The sequence below is a fragment of the Oryctolagus cuniculus genome, chromosome 16, assembly GCF_051225735.1.
Source record: "Oryctolagus cuniculus isolate XC-2025 breed Fujian yellow rabbit chromosome 16, ASM5122573v1, whole genome shotgun sequence".
NCBI lineage: Eukaryota > Metazoa > Chordata > Mammalia > Lagomorpha > Leporidae > Oryctolagus > Oryctolagus cuniculus.
The window spans coordinates 71,094,767-71,114,530 of NC_142882.1; the positions used below are offsets into that span (position 1 = coordinate 71,094,767).

General features: G+C 39.6%; 1 protein-coding gene across 5 annotated transcripts in view; it reads left to right on the forward strand.

Annotated features, from left to right (window-relative positions):
- Positions 1–19,764, forward strand: part of THSD7A (thrombospondin type 1 domain containing 7A) — a 689,693-nt gene that overhangs the window by 639,796 nt on the left and 30,133 nt on the right. For 4 of the 5 annotated variants that reach the window (XM_089315677.1, XM_089315676.1, XM_089315679.1 and 1 more), the window contains one exon: positions 7,404–9,706. In XM_089315677.1, the coding sequence (XP_089171803.1) occupies positions 7,404–7,633 (230 nt within the window). In that variant the 3' untranslated portion in view covers positions 7,634–9,706. Of the gene's footprint in view, positions 1–7,403; positions 9,707–9,845; positions 9,852–13,714; positions 13,849–18,280; positions 18,435–19,764 lie in introns of those variants that run through there. The other variant, XM_089315680.1, reaches the window with a different exon arrangement.

A 19,764-nucleotide genomic window follows, 5' to 3' on the forward strand; every position in this document is an offset into this window, starting at 1 on the left:
TTAGAATCCCACAAATTAGTATTTAAGGATCTTCCTTTGGAAATAGTTCTATGACAATATTAGATTTTCATTGATTGAAGAACAGCGCTCTGTATTGAATCAAGTTAAAAATCACTCTAACAGAAGCTTCAAAATTAATTTATTTCCCATTACTTCATAATTTAGATACTCTCTTAAATATATTTGTCTTGATATAAAATCCTACAAACTTTTGGCTTGCAAAGTAAATTTGTTTTGCTTGCCAAAATGAATCATTTGGACCCTATCTCTAATTTTTAACACCACATTAGTCAAAATGGTAAATGTTACATTTGTAGAGAAAGTCAGCAAATGCCTTAATCTATGTTAATATTCCCAGGATTTGTTAGTTTGATAGAATATCAAACTATAGATACCAGTGCTTACATAAACAATGTCATTGCCCTTTTTAGCAGACTAGCTGAAACTGCAAAGCACTTCTCACACTAACTACCTGGAGTTAAGCCCTGCTTCACAGGTTAAAGACTCGGCAGTTCACAAGACGCCAGCTGCAAGTTTGGAAGCCGCCAGGGCAACCTTTCCTTTTGACAAGCTGGCCTCAAGTTTCTGGGTTCCCAAGCAGCCTCAAGCTCAGGCGTTCGCTGGAATGACTCCCAGAACTCAAGAGAATATTATAGTGACCATTGCAGTTTTATTCTAGCAATAGGATATAAATTAGACCAGGCAAGAGAGACAGGTAGGAGGAGTCTGGAGGATCTGAAACATGAACCATGCTACCCATTGAGCCAGGAAGCATATGCAGGTGAATTGCAAACAGTCACCAGAGCTTTGAGGACCAGAGTGAGTGAGTTGTTGCCCATGTGATTGACTTAGTCTTTCCCTCCCTGAACATCAGGCAGATGTCAAGTGGCTCAAGGCTGTCTGCCTCTAATCACAGCTCCTTCCTATCTCTTTAGCATAAACTCCCAGATGAGGCGACTTTTTAAAAGTTCATGAAAAAGTGGAAATAAAACCTAGGTTTAATTTGATGTAAAATTTTCAAATCCATGCATAATTTTCATAAGATGCATTTTCCAAAATTTTTTGAAGACCTCACCTATCCATAGAGTTCACTTTTTTTACATCGAAATAAACTTTTACTTTAATTCCATTCTTCCATGAACTTTTTGAAGTACACTGTGTGATCCATGGAGCCCAGCATGAATAAGAAAGTTTTCTGGGGCTGGTGCTGTGGCGCAACAGGTTAAAGTCCTAGCCTGAAGCCCCGGCATCCTATATGGGCACTCCCGGCTGCTCCTCTTCCGATCCAGCTCTCTGCTATGGCCTGGGAAAGCAGTAGAAGATGGCCCAAGTCCTTGGGCCCCTGCACCCACATGGGAGACCTGGCAGAAACTCCTGGCTCCTGGCTTTGGATCGGGCCAGTTCTGGCCGTTGCAGCCATCTGGGGAGTGAACCAGCAGATGGAAGACCTCTCTCTCTGTCTCTACCTCTCTGTAACTCTGTCTTTCAAAAAAAAGTTTTCTCACTTGGGAAATTTCCATGATTAGACTATGCCTTCCAGAAATGAGACAAAAACCAGCTAAATTCTTTATTATACTACAAAAAGCTTTAGAGTTTTCTACAAGAAATTGTTTGACAATGAACTTGTACATAGACATACCTAAATGAATCCAAATGTGCCTGGTTTTGGGGTAAGCTCTCAGTACTGAAATTGCAAAAATAACAAAACATCACAGCCATTCATACTGATGTTGAAATGTTGAGAAAATCTAGAAATACTTAGCATATATGAAGATAGATACCTTCATATGTATATAAAACATAAATATAAATTAAAACAGCATTTCATTGTAGTTATATAAATTTACCTGAGCCATTCACTATAATAAATTGTCAAATCTTGATTTGTAACTTTTTATCCAGTGAATATGAGTTTGATTAGAACATTGGAATGTAAGATTTGGTTTTAAACATAATAATTTGGATTTCCCAGGTTATGAAGTTGCCATTTTTTTTCTAGTGTTTATTTATTTGAAAGTAAGAGCAACAGAGACACAGAGAGACATAGAGATCTCTTCCATCCACTGGTCCACTATCCAGATGCCCACAAGAGCTGAAGCCAGGAGTCAGGAAGTCAAGCTGGATCTCCCGTGTGTGTGGCAGGAACCCAAGCACTTGGGCAGCATCTGCTGCCTCCTAATGTGCAAACCAGCAGGAAGCAGAATCAGAAGTAGAGGTGGGACTCAAACCCAGGACTCTGATGCAGGGTGAGGGTGCCCCAAGTGGTCATTTCCCCAGCATCTGCCCCACTAATATTAAGTAATTGCTAAAGAATAGAGGAACCATTTGGAAAGTGTTTACAGAATTATTTTTCTTGGGGCTGGCTCTGTGGGTTAAGCCAACGCCTGCAGTGCTGGCAATCCATGTGGGTGCCAATTCAGGTCCCAGCTGCTTTGCTTCTGATCCAGCTCCCTGCTAATGTGCCTGGGAAGGCAGTAAAGGAGCCCAGGTTCTTGGGCCCCTGCCATCCACGTGGGAGACCTGGAGAAAGCTCCTAGTTCCTGACCTCCACCAGCCCAGACCTGGCCATTAAGGCCATTTGGGGAGTTAAACAGTGGATGGAAGATTTCACTCGCTCACTCTCGCCCTCCCTCCCTCTCTCTCTCCTTCTCTCCCCCCTATCTAACTTTGCCTTTCAAATAAATGGCTAAATCTTTATAACAATTGTTTTATTTCAAATTTTTTCAAGTCTGTGAGAACCACTATGGATAAAAATCTAACATTTTATTTCTGGTTGCAGTCATGTATATGTAATATACTTTTAAGCAGGATTTTTGAAGTCACTTCTGGGATTAATCCTGATATTTCAGATGGCATGCCAGGGTAACTCATTCACAAAGCTGTAAATCAGAACCAACCAGTATTTTCCACGTGCTCTCAAAATGAAATATTTAATCCATCAACAGGGAAGCTTTCAACAGCACAATTTAGTAATTGTGAAGGTGGTTGAGAGCTATTTTATCTGTATATTCATGACTCAAATGAATGAGGTGATTGCTATATCTCAACTGCAGTATTCCTCTGTTTGCCACGGTAAGCTTGCTGGTGTTTTGTATTTATTTCATCCTGAAGCAATAGTCAGAATAGATATAGGGTTCAAAAAAATAAGATCAGGAGTCAGGCTTTTTTTTTTTTTTTTTTTTTTTTTTTTTTTTTTTTTGACAGGCAGAGTGGACAGTGAGAGAGAGAGACAGAGAGAAAGGTCTTCCTTTGCCGTTGGTTCACCCTCCAATGGCCGCCGCGGCTGGCGCGCTGCGGCCGGCGCACCGCGCTGATCCGATGGCAGGAGCCAGGAGCCAGGTGCTTTTTCCTGGTCTCCCATGGGGTGCAGGGCCCAAGCACCTGGGCCATCCTCCACTGCACTCCCTGGCCACAGCAGAGGGCTGGCCTGGAAGAGGGGCAACCGGGACAGAATCCGGCGCCCCGACCGGGACTAGAACCCGGTGTGCCGGCTCCGCTAGGCGGAGGATTAGCCTAGTGAGCCGCGGCGCCGGCGCATTTCATTTTTTTCAAATGTCAAATTTAGTGTCGAAATGCTAAAAGTTTTAACAACCTAATTGTGAAGTCTTTTATTTTATTCCAGCATTCCTTGGGAATTATAAATTGCTACAAGATGTTGGCAATTTATTTAGCCTTAGCGTGCTTCTGATGTTTTTCTGTATTTCCATCTTTCATGACTGGTGTTAATTGCCCTCAGAAGCAATCTTAGCAGAGAGGGCAAGGGAGTGCTTACGTAGCAATTCTCTGGTAGCATTAAGGATTTTAATGGTGCTAGATAAACATGACACACCATTATCGAATGTTGTTACACGTTGGAAAATAAAAATAGGATACTGAGCAATATATTCTTCTGCAGTTTCGCCTTTATCCCAGTTCCTAATTTATGTCTTTTAACAGTTTAATAGATTGTGTTTTATTAGAGAGGTGTTTTCTGGAATATGCTATTGGAAAATCAGACACAAAAGTTTTAAATCTCCTTCCTCAATAATATAAATTGAACCTGTCTGAAGTCATACGTGTTACTTCTCACTGATGCCATAATATTTCAGCAGACAAAACAGAAAGAATTTCCATGTCTGTTATTCAGTGAAGAAGTGGCATGAAAGATCATGTGATTCTGTTTTCAGTTACAGTGACTAAATAATAAAAGGTTAGAGGCTTAATTTTGACAATCTTGTTACAGTTTTCCAAAGTGGAAAAATGCAATTCTTCTAGAAATATTTCAATATCTTATTGCCTTTGAAATGCTAATGTCCTTTGCCATACTCATTGATAATATTTGGAAATGATTGGGATTTTTTTGAAAATCATTGTACTTTTACAATTATTATTAAGTGATTGGGTCATAGAATGCCATTGCTCTGGCATTACTAAACTATTAACAAAAACTATTAGTAACCAAAACCAAAGCATATTATTAGCTCTATCAGAAGTATTCAATAAATTTATTTACTGGCTATGCTATAGGAAAAAAGAAACGGCATTTGAAATAAATTTCCATCAAAGTACTGAAGAGGGGTCATATTTTCACACCTCAATTCATAGTCAAAGCATAAAGTTCCAGTAGGTTACTAGAATCTATTTGAAGAGGAGCTTCGCTTTTTAAATTGTAGGGAACACTTGTAAAGTACTCCTTCCTTTCTTTGTCATACTTTCCTTTGCATCATTTTCATTACTTCAAAGGCCTTCTTCAGTATCATGATTACATTCAACACTTAGCACTGGCCTTTCTTTCTATCTTTAACAGTTCAAAACTGACTAAGCACCATTTGGTACATCTAAATGGAATGGGACAAATCCCTACTTCTGAAAATTAACTGCATCCTGCTCTTCATGGCAAATTTCTGGTTCCATTTAAAATTGTTTTCTGTTTAAATCAGGTGATATCGTCTGCATATCCTCTGACACATCACTTTATCTCCTAGGAATACACCCAGCAGAAATACTTATTATGTGTCGCTCCCCCTCTTCATGGAGGAACGACACTAAACCCTGCGCTGTTCTTTTGTCTGCTCGGCCCTCCCCGGGTTTGCTGCTGGTTCTTCCCGGGTTGGCTACCGACCCTTCCACCTCCGTGGAAGGGCGGTTCCCCCTAGTCACTTTCCCCACTTCCGCAGGAGAGTGGCACACCGCCGGCCGGCTCTCTCGGGGGCTGCACAGGTGTTCCTTCAGATAGATGTTCCTGGTGCATGCCGTCTCTCTCCTCCTTTATAGTCCTCTTCCACCAATCCCAACTCTGCTACCCACACGCCGAGTACGCTGCTCTCCTCCAATCAAGAGCAGGTCCTGCTGTTTATTGGTTGAACTGGAGGCAGCTGTGTAGAAGCTGTTTCTTCCTCTCCCAGTGCCATATTGTGGGAAAGCAGATGCATAGAATAAGTCTTAATTCCAGTAACTTAGTCTAGTCCGAATTGCTCCCAGTTGCTCCCCACAACTATGTATGTGTTTATATGTGATATAAGTATATATCGCAACATAGGTTAAAGAAGGTTGATCAAATGAATGTACTCCATGTGATTCCATTAACATAAAATTCTAGAAAGCGTGTTGTAGATTTTAAGAAGTCAGGATAGTTGTTGCTCTTATAAGAAGTGGCAGTGATTGGAATGGAACACACAGCAGGTATCTGAAGTGTGGATTTCATGACTGCATTCAGTGAACTTTATACTTAAAAGATGCACTTTTGTTCATGAAGACCACAATAAAAATTTTGAAACAGAGGGTGAATATCTTTTATAAGTATAAAGAAAAATACAGAGAAAGGTTTGCCACAATCTGTTTATCTCCCTGATTTTACTGGTTCTACCTGTGTCTTACAGCAGTGTTCTCTCACTTATGTCCTACACACTCACACTCACACATACTGAGCTCAAGAAGAACTAGGGGAATTGAGTAAGCTCAATGCATTCCATTAATGTTAATATCTTCATTGAATTTATACTCTGATTACCATTGGAGGAACTGGGAAAAATAGAGATAGAACCTCTATATTTCTTGCAATTGCATGTGAATCTAAAATTATCTTGACAAACTGAAATTAACAAAAAAGCGTGGAAAAGGAGTTTAATTAAATGCAAGAAAATAGATTAAATTCCAAAAATCAGACCTTATCCCATATGAACTATATCAGAATATCTATGCTGGCAGTGGGGAAGGGGTAGTGTACATTTTATTCATCCCAGGTAATTTATGATTACACCAGACTAGGAAATACTATATAGTAAATTGGCCATCAATTTCACACCACAGTAGTTTATGGAAAATGATATTAAAAGCTAAATTTATTTTGGTGAAAAACATTGAAATATATGCATAGTTTTTAGCAGCATGGATTTTCTATGAATTTTTGAAATATTAGTCTATAAATTATATTCATTCTCATAATCAAGTCTCTGCAGTTGATATAAAATGAGAAAGCATTTTCTTGTACCAAAAACTACCTCTCTCCGTAGTCAGAGGACAGTCATGCATTTGATTCTTGAGCAGAGGAATGTCCCTTTCCCTCATGCCTGGAAACCAGTAGTGATAAATCCACACTGTGACAACATGCCGAGTTTGTAGTGAAGGACTTTTCAAGGAAAATGTTTCCATTTCCTAAAACAAATCTGTCCAGTGGCTCCCTGCTTTGATGGGATGGGTATTGGACTAGACCTCCGAAAACCTTTCCTCATCTCTCATCCTGTGAACTTGGGCTTTTCTGTTCTCTCTCTGCATTTGTTTTCTTCTCTGGCCATTAGACTACCCATACCTGCCCAACTGATGTATGAGGTTTTCAAGAGAATCAAATGGAGACAAGATGTGAAGTTGCTCTGAAATTGACAGCACTAGGAAAAGGATGAGGCGTTATTTATTGAACAACCTTCATATTTCTTCTTCAGACTTGATTTTCAAAGAAGGGAGAACATAAGGTGCCAAGTTAAATGGGTCCTTTCCAATATCATTTGAAAGAGACTGGCTTTTCTTGAGGAAGAACATTTATGGACTTGGGAACTCGAACTTGTTTGACATCAACAGTTTCCTAGAGAACTCTAATTTTTGTTAATGTACCATTCTGACAGCATGAGAAAAATATGGCAGCAGCCAGGTTATTGTCAATTAAGCACAAGCTGTCAGAAAGTGGGAAATGTTGAAATACGGTGAGCGCGTGCATCCTAAGCAGATCGTATGGCCGCCGCTCAGCTGTTATGTTACCGGAGTCAGGCTGTGTGTGTGTCGTCTTCCTGCAGGATCTAATTTGAGTCCCTAACAACGGAGCATGCTGCTGTCAAGTCAAACTTGGACCTCCTGAACCAGCTAGAATGGTGGGTGGCAGGGGCGAGTGACAGGTGGAGGGGATTGCTCTTGTCTCCTTTTCCTGCACTCAGGTTACATTGAAGAGGCTTGCATCATCCCCTGCCCATCAGACTGCAAGCTCAGCGAGTGGTCCAACTGGTCAAGATGCAGTAAGTCCTGTGGGAGCGGCGTGAAGGTCCGGTCTAAGTGGCTGCGTGAAAAACCCTACAATGGAGGAAGGCCTTGCCCCAAACTGGACCATGTCAACCAGGTATTTTCTGGCACGGAGAGCAGTAGGATACTTGATTCTCCTCCAAAATGAATGAGTAAATAATAACCCCTGCATAAGAAACTTGATCATTTCATCTTTATAATGTCTGAATAAACATGTGGACGTTATTACTACCCAAACAAGATGTAGTATTTCTGAATTCTCTGGAGATTCGGCACCCTGAAAGTGCATGAATATGAATATAATTAAATAGAAAAATGACAGCTATCATTCAAATAATGTCAAGGTATTTAGTCTGTCATAAAACTGAATCTAGCTTATTCATCCTTAGAGTTTCCCTAGATTCTCAGAAAAGCCATTTCAATTACCTGTGACTTAAAATCAAATAAAAAAAAGACTTCAGTTCTAAACTTAGGAAAAAATATGATGTTTATTTACTTAAGTTCATTTAACATAAAATTAATTGAGAAAAAAGAAACATAAAGATCACCTCTAAATCATTACCAGTATGCTGTCAATTTTGTGGTTGGTCTTTTACAGTTTCTTTTGGAATGTTATTGAACAGATGTGTTCCTTGCTAACTACTGTTAATAGTTATTACTTGTATTCCAATGCAGATCAAAAGTAGAACGGCTAAAGGGGAATTGTGACTAACCTACATGTAAAATAACATATCAGACAATTATTAAACTGTTTGGTCTATAAGTGAGTTTACAAAGAATAAATTTCACATATTGTATGTAGATATTGTCTATTGGAATCTAAATCACAATACAACGAACCACGTCCTTAAATACTAAAGTGTTTCATACATCCATAGACTGTCTAATTTTAATCTCTTAAGACTCTGCTTACCAGTACACATCCTTTGCTGCCCAAGTAAAACAATGCTGTGGAGAAAATGGACGTTTTGAAATAAAGTAAATAAAGATAAAAGACAGTGGAGAATTAAATTCCTTAGGAAGTACCCTCAAAGAATCTCCATTTTTCCCAAGTTGCTGAATTTATCCTTTTCACTCAACAGAGGAACAAGTACTCCACCACTGCCATCTACTGGTAACCAAGCCTCCTAGTCATAGAGCATTTTGTATTTCGAAGATATTAGTGAATTCTTTCCAAAGAAGAAAATTCAATTCCATGGCTTGAATTATACACATGTAATAAAGATAATTGAAATGAAATGTTAACAAAAATACAAGAACTATTTCTTTAGAAGTTTTGAAAACTTTTATTTTTAATAGCAAATTTAATATTGATAAGTGGTGAGTCACCGCTTAATAAAGAAAAATCACATATTTACTCATACCTGTTAGACTTTAGTATGTATGGGTAGACAGACCTGCAATAAAAATAAACTGAATTTGTCTCATCATTTCATGTAAGATTAAATTTACAATGGCTCAAGACTTTATTCTAACTTGAGTTGTCTTGCTATCAGAACTCTTTGACCTAAACTATTTCTCTGTAACATTCATACTCTGATGTAACCTTATGGCTAGTTTGATAGGGACATCTATATGCTTGTTATCAGCCTACTGGAGGTATATCAAAGCACTTATAACTGAAAACCAAAGCTAAAATTTGAAACAGGCTTTTGAATATTCAGCCTTGAGCATAAGTGTTCTGTATTTAAAAATAGAAATATCTAAGAATTTATGTATTAGTGAAATATTCAGAAAAATAAAATGCAAGTTTTTGTATTAATGTTGAAAATTGTAAATCATACAGTTTTTACTATAATTCACACATTCCTCAATAAAATAATCAGTAGTTCATTGACTTGGAAATGATCTCTGAGCTTTCATTTTCCAATTGAATAAGCAAATCCTCAAATCCTAGTTTCCTAAAAAGCAGATGGATCAATTGATTAAGACTGAGCTTGCTTATAGATACATCCATATACAACCAATAGTTCAGTCATGAGTTGGTTCACGAGTTATTTGCAATCATAGCTCAGTTCCCCGTAATGTGTATTTTGAGGTGATTCTGATTTCAAAGATTATCTCATCCTGTCCATCTAATGCATTCCTTTGCTGTGCTGTTTGTAATACTTGTTTATTTAACTTACTTTTCAACAATAAGTAGTTGGCTTTTCTCCCCTAAGGCCTGAAAAAAAAGTTCCAATCCTTTACCAAAAAAAAAAAAAAAAAAAAAAAAAAAAAAAAAAAAGAATAAAAAACTCTTTCATATATAGGTAATATATGAAACATATGTTTAGAACATGTGTTCTGTTAATATACTGACATGTTTATTTATCTTTGTCTTCCTGCTTTTTCTTCATTCCTGTTGAACACTTCTCCAGGCACAGGTAAGAACTCTTAAAACTCATGTTTTTTAATGAATTTTTTTTTAATTCATGATTTCTGAGAATGGGTTTCTTTTCCTGCAATCGTCATTTCTAACATACAGGAAGAAAATACCACATTTTTCCTTCCTTTTTTTTTCTGTAGCTTCTCTTTTTATCTCCTAGCATAGTTACTGAGTTTCCTTATTTTAATACCAGGGCTTGAGGGGAAGGTGAGGGGCAGCAAGCTTCACTCACTCACCCACAGGGCAGTGGCTCCCTTGCAATGCTCTCCTGCTTTCCACAGAGAGGGGGAAGGTGCAGGTGGGCTGGATACCCGCAGGAGAGATTCCTGTGAATTGATTTGTATTCACGTCCAAGAAGGAGATTAAAATGAAAGCCACCAAAGGATTAGGAAGAGCATCATTTCACCGTCAGTTTTTCCCTTCCCCACACATGGTAGAGTGGTGTTTTACTCATCTTTTAACACAGCTCCAAACCTTGACGTGATCACTTACGGCAGTAATCATAAATAATCTCTCTCCAATGGTGCATGTTTTATTTCTATTGGGATAGCTCCACTTTATTCCCTTCTCTTGGGCTTTTTAGTCCCCTGGAAATGGCACAAAAGAATGGCTCCAAAGGGCTGTTTAAAACTGTTTTCTATATTTAACGGTATAAGACATTCATATGTTATAGTGTCTGTGTATATATGTGTGTGAAGAATAGAAGGTAGAGTTGGACTATTGTAGGTTACAAAAATATTACACAAGATTTTTCATTAATGGCTAAGTAAGTGGGTTATGGGCCATTTATTTCCTTTGTTTAGTTATTCTTCTGACTGAGAAAAGAGCTTAATTGGTTTATTGTTCCAAAACCCCGGAAATCAAACATGCCACTCCAAATGTGGGACTGGATGCCTTTGTGGACCCCAGAGCACAAATAACTTGCTTTGTTTCATATGTCCTTGCTTCTTTGAGCCATAGTTGGGTAAACTGAGACCAATGTCAGACCTTATTTCCATGCCTTAAGTGATTGAGGGCTGGTTTTAAGATGGCTTGATTTGGCCGGCGCCACAGCTCACTAGGCTAATCCTCCGCCTAGCGGCGCCGGCACACCGGGTTCTAGTCCCGGTCGGGGCGCCGGATTCTGTCCCGGTTGCCCCTCTTCCAGGCCAGCCCTCTGCTGTGGCCAGGGAGTGCAGTGGAGGATGGCCCAGGTGCTTGGGCCCTGCACCCCATGGGAGACCAGGAAAAAGCACCTGGCTCCTGGCTCCTGCCATCGGATCAGCGCGGTGCGCCGGCCGCAGCGCGCTGGCCGCGGCGGCCATTGGAGGGTGAACCAACGGCAAAGGAAGACCTTTCTCTCTGTCTCTCTCTCTCACTGTCCACTCTGCCTGTAAAAAAAAAAAAAAAAATAAGATGGCTTGATTTTATACTTCTTATCTTTAAATTTAGTTTCCTGTGTGAAACATACAAAAATTGTGTATTCTCATTATTATGTGGTAACTTTGAAAATTTATGGAATATGAAATTTAAAAAATCTTGAAATCCATGCATACTTGCTCCATAATACATTTTTAAGATTTTATTATTTTATATAATTTTTAAATTTTTTATTTTAATCTTCTTTTAGTTTTTAACAGATTCAATGTGCTTTGTAGATACAATTCTAAAATCATAATGATATTCCCTTCCCCCACCCTTCCTCTCTTTTCCACCCCCCTCTCCTTTCTTCTTCCTTCCTTTTTTTGTTTTTGAGATAACACAATTTAAATTAACATTAAATTTAAGTAAAAAGGCTTAACCATATAAGAAGTTTAACAAGTAAAAAGCAAAAAGACAATGCCTATAAATAATAATTGAATGGGAAAAGGAGCATTTCACCCAATTTTAAAGTGATCACAGATCATTAAAACTATAGTAGTATAACTTTCTTAATCATTGGTTTCACAAAGGTATAAAACAAAGTTTTACAAAACTGTATTTGCAGCAGTACTGATACACACAGACTTTTTTCTATATTAATTTATGTTTTAAATGTTAGCTCCCACATATGAGTGAGAACATGCAGTGTTTGTCTTTCTGGGTCCAGTTTATTTCACTCAAAATTATGTCTTCCAATTGCATCCATTTTGATGCAAATGACAGAATTTCATTCTTTTTTGTAGCTAATATTCCATTATCTATATATTTCACATTTTTCTTTACCCATTCTTCTGATGATGAACAGCTTGGTTGGTTCTAATTGTTGGCCATTGTGAACAGTGCTGCTGTGAATGTGGTGGTACAGGTGTCTCTCTGATACATTGTGTTCAAGTCTTCCTGTTATACATCCAGTAGTGGGATTGCTGGGTCATATGGCAGGTCTATCTCTAGTTTTTTAAGAAATCTCCACACTGTTTTGCACAGTGGCTGCACTAATTTACATTCCCACAACAGTGGATAAGTGTTCCCCTTTGTCTACATCCTTGTCAGCATTTGTTACTCTCTGTTTTGGATTTTAGCCATTCTGACAGCAATGAGATGATATTTCATTGTGGTTTTGATTTGCATTCTCCTGGTGGCTAGTGATGTTGAGCCTTTTTTAAAATAATTGTTGGTCATTTGTATTTCTTCTTTTGAGAACTATTAAAGTTCTTTGCCCATTTCTCAACAGGATTGATTGTTTTTTTGTTGTTGAGTTTAAGTTGCTTATATATTCGAGATATTAAGCCTTTGTCAGGTAGCTGGTTTGCAAATATTTTAACCCATTCTCTTGGATGTCTCTGCTTAAAAAAAAAAAAAATGGGCCCGTTAGTTCATTAATCAGTCTCCCATTACTTTTTTTTTCCTTAAAGATTTATTTTTTTTACTTGAAAGTAAGAGTTACAGAGAAGCAGAGGCAGAGAGAGAGAGAGAGAGAGAGAGAGGTCTTCCATCCACTGGTTCACTCCCAAAATGGCCACAATGTATGGAGCTGAGCCAATCTGCAGCCAGGAGCCAGGGGCTTTTTCTGGGTCTCCCACATAGGTGCAGGGGACCAAGAAGTTAGACCATCTTCCTCTGCTTTCCCAGGCACATTAGCAGGGAGCTGGATCAGAAGTGGAGCAGCCGGAACTCACATGGGACGCCAGCATTTGCAGGCTGGGGCTTTAACCTGCTGCGCCTCAGCACTGGCCCCTGGATATCTCTTCACTCTATTGATCATTTCCTTTGCTATGCAAAAAGCTTCTGAGATTGATGGAGTCCCCTTTATTTAGTTGTTTTTGTTGTTGTTGTTGTTGTTACTTGTGCTTTGGGGGTCTTATGCAAGGTGTCATTCCCTACACCAGTGTCTTGGAGTATTTCCCTTACATTTTCTTCCAACAACTTCATTTTTAGTGAACATTTTGAAGACACCCTCATTTATATGTGGATTTTAAATTGTTCTCTAAAATAGTTATCTTTTAATTTAATTTTTCCAAAAATTTTTTGAAGTTCTCTCTCGTAATATTTATGTGGAAAACAGGCTAAGTTGTATTTATTTGACAAACAGCTATATTTATATAGTCCTATAATTCATCCATCCACAAAATCTGTATTGTACTTAGCATATGAGGTGCCTGGCCTGAGTATTGGAGATGCACAAAACTGTGAAGAATACCAAGTCCAGGAAATTACAATACAGTCCTGTAAGGGTCAGCCCAGGAAAGTAGGTAGGCTACCTGATGAGGCCAGTGAACACAGAATACAACACTCCTAGCTCTGCCCTTTGCCACTAGATTTCTGTCTATTCCAACCTAGAATATGCGCTGGAGGGGGAGGATTAAGGTAGCTAACAATGAACTGATGACTGAGGTGGTGTGGACATCTTCCCACTCACTCCCCAGGACTCCCTGAGATCACAGAAAGCCCTGTGTGTTGCAGGTCTATGAGGTTGTCCCGTGCCACAGTGACTGCAGCCAGTACATATGGGTCACGGAGCCCTGGAGCGTCTGCAAGGTGACATTTGTGAATATGAGGGAGAACTGTGGAGAGGGAGTGCAAACCAGAAAAGTAAGGTAAGGCCGAGCGTTATCACACAAAGATGCAAGACACAGAGTCACCTCCCAACTGCATGTGTGCCCCACACCCCTGCAGGATCCCGAGTCAAACTATCTTCAGACTTTTGTTTGGGGAATCTGTGTGTGTGGGAAGCCAGAGGACCTGCTTCCTGCCCTTGTGGCTTTGGAACTTTCGCTTGCAGATTGTCGTGAAGGGAAGGAGTAGCACATTGAAGCCACAGTGAACCAATGCAGATTTTCAACTCCAGTAACTTTTCTTAAAGGTCACATATATCACTAAGTGCATTTTTTCAATAGATCTGTTTAAACTCTGGATCCTTTTTATCAGACTTTGAGTACTTTTGTCTCATCCGGGGATCCTTCCTTCGAAGCCCCGGCTGCCCATTGCCTGTCACTGGCTTTTCTATAGCAGCCCCATGGGGATATTGTGCTTTAAACTAAAATTAAATAAAATGTAAAATGCCTGTCCTCAGTCACATTAGCCATATTCCAAGTGCTTACCAGCCACGTGTGGCTGTGTTGCTGGGAAGCATAGATAAAGAAGATTTTGGTCATTAAAGAAAGTTCCATCACATAACGCTGCTTTCGTAGCACTCCAAATACCCCTTGCTCTGTTGAAAAGAGTTTACATTGAATATTTGCCACCTTTATTAAACTCTGTGTGTTTCTCCATACAGGGAATTTGTCAGATTCTTGGGAATCCCCTAAAGCCTAATACAAATTTGATAGTTATTCAATTTTCCATAGAGCGTTTGTGTGGGGAGCAACTGAGACTAGACTAAGTTACTGGAATTAAGACTTATCCTATGCATCTGCTCTCCCACAATATGGCGCTGGGGAGGAGTGAACTTCTACGCAGCTGCCTCTCGCCAATTTGACTGATGAGCTGCAAGAGCTGATCCTGCTCCTGATTGGAGGAGAGCAGCGTGCTCGGCGTGTGGGTAGCAGAGTTGGGATTGGTGGAAGAGGACTATAAAGGAGGAGAGAGACAACATGCACCAGGAACATCTGAAGGAACATCTGAGCAGCCCCCGAGAGAGCCGGCCGGCGGTGTGCCGCTCCCCTGTGGAAGCGGGGAAAGTGGCAGGGGGTGCCGCCCCTCCACGGAGGCGGAGGGGTCGGCAGCCAACCCGGGAAGGGCCGAGCAGACAAAAGAACAGCGCAGGGTCCTGTGTCATTCCTCCGCGAATGGGGGAGCGACACATCTGTCCTATGATCCTTAAGGGTTCTAAAACTCTGTCAAACAAGTGCATGAGTTTCATCTCAATTTTCTAGATTAGAGTCTCAAATACAAAGTAATGTACCAAAAACACCCAACTTGTCTGGGAGAATTCAAACTACTAGAGTTTGGGATCCAAACCCAAGTCTCTTGTCACTCTTTTGAACTATTCCACTTTCTCCTGACCTTGGTCAGGTCACGCTGTAAAGACAAATATAAAGCATCCAGAAGTTGATGATCCTGTGTTACGAAGAAGTTTGTTGTCACCAATAACCAATATTCGTGAATTTAGGATTGATATTTCTCAAATAGAAAAATTAGAATTAATACTATAAAAGGTTTGCATATAAACCTATGCAAAGCTTTGTTACTTGTGAAAAATATTCTATTTGCTTTTTCAAAAGCCCAGCTCAAGTCTTAATTTGTTTTTCCTCTATGAACAGATATGGGGTGGGGGTGGGGGGTGATAAGTAGAACAGAAAACAAAAGAAAAAGATGGAGATTCTGTTTTCTACCAGTGTTCCAAATAAAACTTTTTTCCCATAAAATTTAAAAATATTTTTCTTACCTTAAGAATTTGATCAGTGTCTTTTTCTAGTGAATGAGAGAAAAATAGAGATAAAAACACTGTTATTCTAGCTTTCCTTCACCTGTCTGTGTACATGTCACTTTGCTCTGCTTGCTAAATGGATTTTCTCAACATCTCCAAACACTTTTCAAATCAATTTATTTTTCCAGTAAACATCATTAATGTAAATAGAGGAAAGAGAAGGTCAATATTGATTGTGATCTCTGATCATGTAATAGTGTTCCTATCTCTTTCTGGCTGAGTAGTGCAGCTCCCTGTCCTTATCCTCTGCTAATTAAGGTCAAAATGTCCAATTTGAATGCAAGCATTCAGGTGACATTTTGAATGGGTGAGTCTATAAACTAGCAGGTTTAAATCTATCCACTTTCTTTCTACTAGGATGGCATGGCATACCAAGGAGTGAGTAGGAGTGGTGTGTTCTGGTGGGAAGGGATAAAATGGACGTTTTTTATAATTGTCAGCACGTGGGGATGATGAATGGACTACAGTACTGTTCTTGTTTGAATCCTCAGCAACGCACCCCTCGAGCCCTACCTGTGGTGGCCCCAGGCTTCGCCCTTCACCTCCAGTGCAGTCCCACGCTACATACTCCTAGTACAGTTCAGTTCCCTCACGGTATAATTCCTGCTTTTCGGAAAGGAGAAACGCAAAAAATGTGAAGAATTCAGATAAAGTTAAATTACTTTCCTTTGGGCTCAAAACTTGATCTAAATATTGATTTTTATATTCTAGGATGTTAAAAATATTATTAATTCCAAATTAAATAAGTAAAATCCAACAATGAAGGCATTTTTAAGCAACTGTGGCACATTCAAGTAATGAAATTCAAACACAGTCATTAAATATATATATCTTAGAATACTAATAGCATAAGAGGTTCATAATGAATTGTTGATTTTTGTCAAGTGGTAAATAGGTAAAATTTGATCCTATTTCATGAAATGCAAATATAAGTTTAAATAATAGTCTTTTGCTTTTTGAAGATTTTATTTATTTATTAGGTAGAGTTACAGACAGATAGAGGGAGAGACAGAGAGAGATCTTCCATCCACTGGTTCACACCCCAAATGACCACAATGGCTGGAGCAGGGCTGATCTGAAGCCAGGAGCCAGAGGTTTCTTCAGGTCTCCCACATGGGTGCAGGGGTCCAAGCACTTGGGCCATCTTCCATTGCTTTCCCAGGCCATAGCAGAGAGCTGGATTGGAAGAGGAGCTGCTGGGACTCGAACTGATGCTCATATGGGATGCCGGTGCCTTAGGTGGAGACTTAGCCCACTACACTACAGCACCAGTCTGGATAGTTTGTTTTTTAAAAGAGTGGTTTAACTCTAAGGGATCGAATTATGTGAATTTTTACTATTTTTTCCTGATTTTCCTAAAAGGAATATATTACTTGTATAATATTAAAGAGAAAAGCTTTTGAAGGTAAAGTTTTATGTACATAGCTATTTAATAGAGTATTGGACATCCATGCTTAACTGTGGATCAATAGCAATTTTACAAGTTAATCCTTATATAGGGTGTCAGCATCTACCAAGACTGTAACCTTTTCTTAGCAGCAAATCCAACACAGAAATGCTGTGTCAGCTTCATGTCTTCCTCAAGCTGTTATGAACAGAACATTCTTTAAATGTTTTGAAAGTAGAAAGATCCAAATGACCATTCCTAGAATATTTGTGATATTACAATTGTGTTTTTTTAATAAAAAAATAAAGATTTATTTATTTATTTGAAAGGCAGAGTTACAGAGAGGCAAAGGCAGAAAGAGAGAGATCTTCCATCTGCTGGTTCAGTCCCCAAATAGCTGCAACAGCTGGAGCTGGACCCATTGGAAGCCAAGAGCCTGGAGCTTCTTCTGGGTCTCCCACATGGGTGCTGGGGCCCAAGCACTAGGGCCATCCTCCGCTGCTTTCCCAGGCACATTAGCAGGGAGCTGGATTGGAAGTGAAGCAGCTAGGACTCAAACCGGAGGCCAAATGGGATGCTGGCACAACAGGCAGTGGCTTTATCTGCTACGCCACAGCACCAGCTCCTGTAACTTCTTTTTGCTTCTGGCTTTCTTTCAAGGTTAAAAGCAAAAAAGAGGCAAAAATTACATTAAATGACAAAAAAAAGAGTTAATGACTCTAGTTATCTTTGATGAGACTTATTGAAACCCGTCCTGTAGGGATTGCGGTGTGCCCAATCTTCCATCACTTTTGAATCAACTCTGCCTTCTCTATGGAATCTATTATTTTGGTGAGAAGGAAAAAAATGGATTTATGCCAGAATTGCTCCCTTCCATGAATACCATTGGACTACTCATTAGTTCCTGCCTCATATATGAATGTAAATGACCTCTTGTTCCCAAGGAAGTTCACCTGATAGGCAGCATTGACATCTACCCAGTGGCTATTACATAAAAGGTAATGATCTTGCATGAAGGCATATATTGAAATCATTCAGCTTTGAAGGAAGCAGAGATCCTTTTATGTCTTCATTTTGGAGAATTTTATTTGTGACATATAAAGCTTCCTGATTCCCACCCCATGATGGTATCTTCAGGAAAACCACCATGCTGGGGATTGGCCATTGTTCATACTGTTCCAGTTCCTTCACTGCTCTCTATGATTTCTTGCAGGTGCATGCAGAATACAGCAGACGGCCCTTCTGAACATGTGGAGGATTACCTCTGTGACCCAGAGGAGATGCCCCTGGGCTCCAGAGAGTGCAAATTGCCGTGTCCCGAGGACTGCGTGATGTCTGAATGGGGTCCGTGGACCCGATGTGTTTTGGTGAGACAATTCACTATCTTACTAATACAGAGTCTGTTTAATTCCTTATTATTAAAGCTTTAAATAAATCACTAAGGAATCCATAACTTCCATGTGAAATCCATGTGGCATGTGTCCCAAAGCTAGGTGTGTCCTCTCAGCCACTTCATTCTATGACTGTGCCATTTAAAGTCAGTGTTTCCTCCCACACTGGGACAGCTGGACCTCTTACAAGCTTTATGCTCCTCCCCAGCCCATCCTCCTAAGCCAGCACAAAATGCTTTCAGTTTGCCTGGTAAATACACAGCATGATGCAGGCTGCAGTGGCGATAATGATCTCTCCAGGTAAGAGGGAAAAAGAATGAAGCCCTGGTAGAGGGACTTTAATCGTCAGGTTATTGTCAACCCTTGCTTTGTGCCCAATCCATTTTATTTAAATGGTAGGAATAATCTTTCACACCGTAGGGGTACTGCAGCAGGGGGGCTACTACTAAGAAGCTAAAGATCCTGGGTAAGAAGCCAACTAGAAAGACCTAAGCCATACATCCGTGTCTTTCCACACACTGACTCCGTGTCTCTCTGGGTCTGAAAAACCAGCTGAGAATTTCAAATTACAAAGCTTCCAGATTTCCACAGTCAGTAGGAGCTCTTCCATGGGACTCTTGGCAGAAAATCATTTGAAATAAAACTGGTTGCTTATGCAGGAAATTTGGTTTGTCCTTGGGCAACTATGTAAAGCTGTATATTTAAAAAAAAAAAAAAAAGGCTTCAAAAACATGGAGAAAATGTATCTATTGTGAAATTAATTTGTTGAAATATAGTATAGGACAGTTTCAAGGAAGAGTTTATGATGCATGTGTTCCAAGGAAATCAATTTTGATTTTCCATCAGTGTTAACACTATTAAAGATGCTGATTGGTTGCAAAACAGGGCTGCCAGTTGACTTAAATATATGTCAAATTGCAATAAAGAAGCAACTGTTTAACAAGAGTATTCAAATGGTTTTCTATTCTAATTGCATAGCATCAGAACTCAAGTTACCCCAGACAGCTGGACTATATTCCACAATGTCTAACTATACTTTTAATGGAGAAATTCCTACTGCTACAGATTCTGGGGCAAAGAGATTCTATTTTTATAAGATAGGGAATAGAGAACTTGGACCCCTTCCTGTTATGTATTTCTGTTGGGCCGTCACAAAACACACCAAACACCAGGGTAAGGGAAAGGGTTTATTGGGGAAAACTCAGCAGACCGGAGGGAAGGAGTGAAGAGGGAAAAAGGGAGAGAAGGAGAGTGTAAGAGAGAGACAGAGAGAAGAGGAGCTAGCAAGGAGAGGAGAGAGCCAAAG